The sequence below is a fragment of the Monopterus albus genome, unplaced genomic scaffold (assembly GCF_001952655.1).
Source record: "Monopterus albus unplaced genomic scaffold, M_albus_1.0 scaffold4.1, whole genome shotgun sequence".
Lineage (NCBI taxonomy): Eukaryota > Metazoa > Chordata > Actinopteri > Synbranchiformes > Synbranchidae > Monopterus > Monopterus albus.
In genome coordinates this window covers 6611034-6616436 of record NW_018127884.1, presented here as the reverse complement: position 1 = coordinate 6616436, position 5403 = coordinate 6611034, and the positions used below count along the sequence as shown (strand labels likewise).

General features: G+C 38.1%; 1 protein-coding gene across 1 annotated transcript in view; it reads left to right on the top strand.

Moving 5' to 3' along the window:
* Positions 1-5403, top strand: part of ap1g1 (adaptor related protein complex 1 subunit gamma 1) — a 23930-nt gene that overhangs the window by 3441 nt on the left and 15086 nt on the right. Inside the window, exon 2 of the mRNA XM_020605451.1 lies at positions 5318-5403. This exon is cut by the window's right edge and continues 103 nt beyond it. Coding sequence (XP_020461107.1) covers positions 5321-5403 — 83 coding nt within the window. The 5' untranslated portion in view covers positions 5318-5320. The remainder of the gene's footprint in view (positions 1-5317) is intronic.

Sequence of the window (5403 nt, the reverse complement as noted above, 5' to 3'; positions counted from 1 at the left end):
AGACTAGTAATGGTATAAAACTTTATAACATATGACCCGTTGTAAACATTTCAGTCAACGTTGGAGTTGGATACACAGGAAGCTAACGATAGGTACCTGGGCGTGCTAAGGACGTGGACCTGATTTTGCTACGACTTAGTTTCCTAAGTTAGTTAACTGATGTTTACCACGTCTTAATTAAGAGGGTAACGTTAATATACACGTCATCCGAGGAACACCCAGTTTTGTACCACAGTTAGGATGGTTAACGTTCAGGAAGTCAGCTGTAAGTAGGAAGTGAGAAAATGAGTGTGACGTACAGTACGTACAGGGCGATTCTTGTAGATTTTTGTCACACCCCGTTTTTCTCAGTTGTAGATACATGTGGAAGATTTAGGATATTCCAAGACATAATATCAACTAGCACCTGTGTACTAATCACTGTTTGAAGTGGCAAAGTTGTCTAATATTGATCTATGGTGAAGAGATCGATAGTATAAATTCAGTATGATAATGTGATGACCCCATATGCTGAATTTAGTTTTGGTGATCTCATGCTTATTAAACCACTTGAACACTTTATGTAATGACTCACTTTCTGGCATAATTTGTACTTGAGCAGATGCTCATCATGTGGATCTTTATTTTACAGTGGGGTTAGCTTGAGCCACACAATAGAGAAACAAATTCATAGAATTCAAATTCAAGTCTTAAAAAATACTAATGTCAGAAGGGTAACATTTTGCCTTGTTTGTTCTCTACACATCTATTTGACTTTGTGTTTCAGTATTGTCACTGTGCTAGCTAGCCAGTCATAGTACATGGTGAACACTGTTTTGGTAACATGTTTGACTTGCACAGTAGCTGATTATTAATCCTCCAGATATTTCATTTATTGTTTACTCCCTCACTGTAACCACGACTCCACAAAGGCAGTGGTGAGAAGTACTGGAGGAGCTGGTACTAGCAGCTGTCTTTCATGAAAGCTGTGTGGGCTTTGCCTGCTGACTTTTTTTGCAACCTGACAGAGCCAAATAAGTATAGGTTAATTGAGCCAACATCTTGGAAGAAACAGGATGAAAATGGTTAAGGCTAAGAGCATGAACTCTGTTTGCTTAACCTCCATGGCTGGGGGGCGGTTTTGCAAATTGAGTTTCTGCAGGTTTAGCAGTTAATTCACCTGATTGCCAAGTACTTCGAATTTCACTCACTAATAGCTCTCAGCTCTATCGCCAAGCTTTGAACAACTCTATTTGAGTGGGCCACCCAAAAAAGTATTGATGTAAACCACTCATTATACTATTTTGACTGTCAAATATATTTCACTCAACATTTGAATGGGCGTGTAGGATGCAGGATATAAATGTGAAACATGTAAATGCTGACACTAACAATTTGATGTAATTTTCATTCATGCATATTTGATCTTCAGTCTTGTGTATTTTTGTGACTTTTAGGTGAAGATCATGTGGGGTTGATGATATAACATTGAAAAGAGCTGTCTGCTTTGATAGTATTTCATTTAACATCTTAATGCATAGCTGAGCACATACCAAAATAAAGAACAAAGTGCACGGTGCAAAAGCTTGCCAAACTAAGCAGGGAAAGTGCTTCTCCTCAGTGATAGCTCTGTATATTTTTAATCTTTCAGCTGTCTGTTGATCTTTGTCTAGTTAAACTGTGCAGTTATTACCAAAGAAAGAAAATAGCAGATGTTGCATTTGAACTTTACATTTCTAATCTTGGTTTCTTTATTGAATTCAGTAATCTAATGTAAAATCAGTTACTATTGTGTTTTATCTCTTGATGCTTCTAGTATGACGTCTCAGGCTTGACTGCTCTCGGTGGTAAAGGGGAGGTGTGGCATGTTTTTAGCTTGTTGCAGGTTGTCAGGCTCTGAAAGCTACTCTGGGCTGGCTCTCCAAATCTCACAAGAGGAAAAGCTCGTTAGGAACATTTCACAGTACATGCAGAGTACGCCTGCATAGGCAAGGTGTGTTACATGTTGTTTTTTTGTTGTTGTTGTTGATTTATAAAATCAGTAAAAGGGTAAAACATCCAAGGGGGTGAATACTTTTTCTAGACACTGTATGTGATAATGATCAATATGCATCGTACATTATTGTAATTTTAATGATCATGGCTTTTGTGGGCATAAAACGCGTTTGCTTATTTTTGCACAGGGTGTGTTTTGATTGTAGAAGAATGTGTTGTACTGCAACTACAGGAATGAGAAACTTATTTAATCAATTCTCAGCAGAGGCTGGATTTACCTTGTGTAATGTGTACACGTTTGATTATAAGCACAACAAGAGACAGGGAGCAGTGATTTACAGAGCCTAACACGAGGTCCATTCAGCTCAGGTAATTTAACGGGCATTCAAACAATAATACATCTCTGGCTTTATTAAACAGTAGCCTTACTTCACTACTATCCTCCTTTCTCTTGGATCACAGTGAACTCGTAGGCTCTAGGGCTGCCCCCTGAAAGTCGACTAGTTGAATCATTAGTCGAGAGACTTAGACTCCTCTAGTTGAACCTTTGTTTTTATTTACTTATTTATTTTTGTTAGCCAGTGTGAATTACAGTAGAAGGTAGCACTATCCCTCATTAGTTGTCATCGTCTTCCTCTCCTCATTTTGGTGTGCCAAGCAGCAATTTGCTCAATGGTTTCCCCTTGTGGCCAGGCAGAATACCCACTTCAGTGGTGACACTGTACGATATATGAGGTCCAGCAGCACTATTTAGCAAATTGCTGCCCGAACAAGGAGAAAAGGAGATTTAGATTAATCAGATCCTCAAGTCAGTTTCTTTTAGAGGTTCCCAGGGCCAGATACAAACACTGGGGTGAAACAGAACAGCTGATCGGCCCCTAACAATCCATATCAGTCCAGCTTTGGCCTCTCTTCACTGGTTACCAGTAAGTGCCCAGTATGAAGTAAAGTCCCCAGCTACCCAGATGACTGTGTGAAGCTCTGAGGTGCAACAGCATCGTTTAAGTCGCTTCTCAAAATGCATGTTTTTAAAAGGCACAGTTTCATTATTGTTGTTTGCAGCTGTGGGGTTTTGTTGAAGTGTGTTCATCCTGGTCCAGCCTTGTAAAACCGTTGCTTTTCAAGTGCTATATAAATACATTTTGATTGATTGAAAAGGACAACAAAACCCACTAGGACAAGACACACAAAGGTGAGATTTGTATTTTCAAACATCAGGGTCCACTTTTACAAGAGAAACGTCCTAAATCGTCATGATGACGTGGCTGGTTTTGCATTAGTTCCAGCTTGTGGCTGTCATGTACTACATACACTCGAGTCACAGAGCTAATCTGTGAGCTTTTGCAATTGAAACTTGCTAAATGTTTTAACTCCTTACCATCGTTTCATAACACTCACTGAAATTCTGAAGGTATTTACCAAATCCTCAGACTCTTTTAACAATACAGAATCAGAAGTAATCTGGTTTAGTCCAGGAAAATATTATTTTAAACAGTTTCAGGAGGAGCCATTTGCAACCAGATATGCTGAAGACAGATTAAAAGTTTATGTTAAGTTTATTTAAAGCTTATTCTTCACCATCACCATAATTTATAAATGGTCTGGTATTTTTCAGAGTCTGGCGTGTGAGAATAGGAGCCCTAAGTTGGTTTGGCAATTAGACGGGACCTAGTAAGTTTTCCATATGTCTTATGGCAGAACAATAGCAGCAATGCTGGATAAGTGAAATGCCCATAACAGTTCAACAGAGCCACAAGAGAAGTTTTTAGCATAATGCTGCATAGTGTGACAAATTGCAAATCATAAGGGAAAAATTCAGCAGGCTAATAGAACGCATCACATGTACTCTTTGAAAGTATTCTCCACTGAACTACAAAATAAATATGAAATTATGTTATTAAGGTGCCAAAATTCAAGGCATTTTTTCAGTGGTGTAGTATTTGATATCCTTTACCTTACTCGGATAATAAAACCATGGACAGGCTCCAACTTATAACAATTTTTGGAGGCTAGCTAGTTAAAGGTCATGCTTTTAAAAAGTATTCTAAATGTAAGACTACACTGATAAGAATGACATTATTTGTGATAAAAGTTGTGTATCAGAGCATTACCATATACTAGTTTAAATGCAAGTTTTTTTTTTAAGGTCTCTGCTTTGTCCAAATGCATTGTGCTTCCATCTACAAAACATCCACTTCAGCTCTGGGTAGGCAGTGAAAATGGATTTGCTCGACAAGTAATTACCATCGTGTCTGTTGCTGTAGCAGCTTAATTATGTACTGCATCCTACCAGATAAAAGGTTTCCTTGAGATGGGAGACAAAATGTACCCCTTTTAAGTAAGAGGGACTGCCAATAATAACTTTCTAGATTGATTTTATAATAGAAATTAAGAATCTGGGTTGTATAGAAGGGTATGGTCTTTATTTAAATGAAGCGCCTGCGAACAGCATTGGCATTAACAGGTATTAATCACAACCTTTTTGCCTAAATTTGTTATTAAAAATCAAACCCAGAATTTTCAGGTTAATGTATTTGTATCAAATTCATTCTTTGTTGTTTCATGTGGATTCGGTTACATTGCTGCTTAGTTTTCTTGAGATTCATGCTAGATATTTGTTTAACTTATGGTGCTACATAACTGATGTTTCATTTTAAAAACATTTTAATATCTTGTCTTGCATCATCAAAGACTTTGTTCATAGCAATATGAGCTTGTTACTTTAAAATATTGCAATAGCTTTGACTCGTGCTATTACTGTCTATGCTGCTTGTTTTGGATAGGCAAGTATAGTTACTGTTGGGTTTGTTTTCTGAGTGTTGCTACTTATAATCACAATGGAATTTATTCTCATAACAAAACATTCTTATCAATATTTTAACCTCCTTCTATGGCTTAAAGATTTTGTGCTTTCTCCAAAAGGGAATTGAATTTCACCTGCCATTCTCTTTTCCCACTGCATTTTGATACTATTAAAAACTGCAGCTGTTTGCAGAATAGTCATGTAATTGTGTTAGGAGGTGGTCTGTTTACCCCAAAACATTTTTTCCACCTGCCCTGAATTTGTATGCACGCAAGTGCCAGGAGAAGTTTGGTTTACATGCACAGCCATGTCTTGGTAATTGTAAAACCTACAAGTGCAGCTGGTCAGCAGTCAAATGTCTTCCCTACCCACGATATTCTTGAACCAAGCTGACATATTTAAGTTATGTAACTGATACAGGAGACAGCAGTGTGAAGAACTGTATTTTCAGCAGAAGTGTAGCTTTTCTGTTTGACTGTGGTCTAGCCTAGTGCCAATCCTAAGAGAATGGATGCCAAGCTCTTACTTTATGTTTTACAGAGAATGCCAGCTCCGATCAGACTGCGGGAGCTTATCCGGACTATCCGGACAGCACGAACCCAGGCAGAGGAGCGAGAGATGATCCA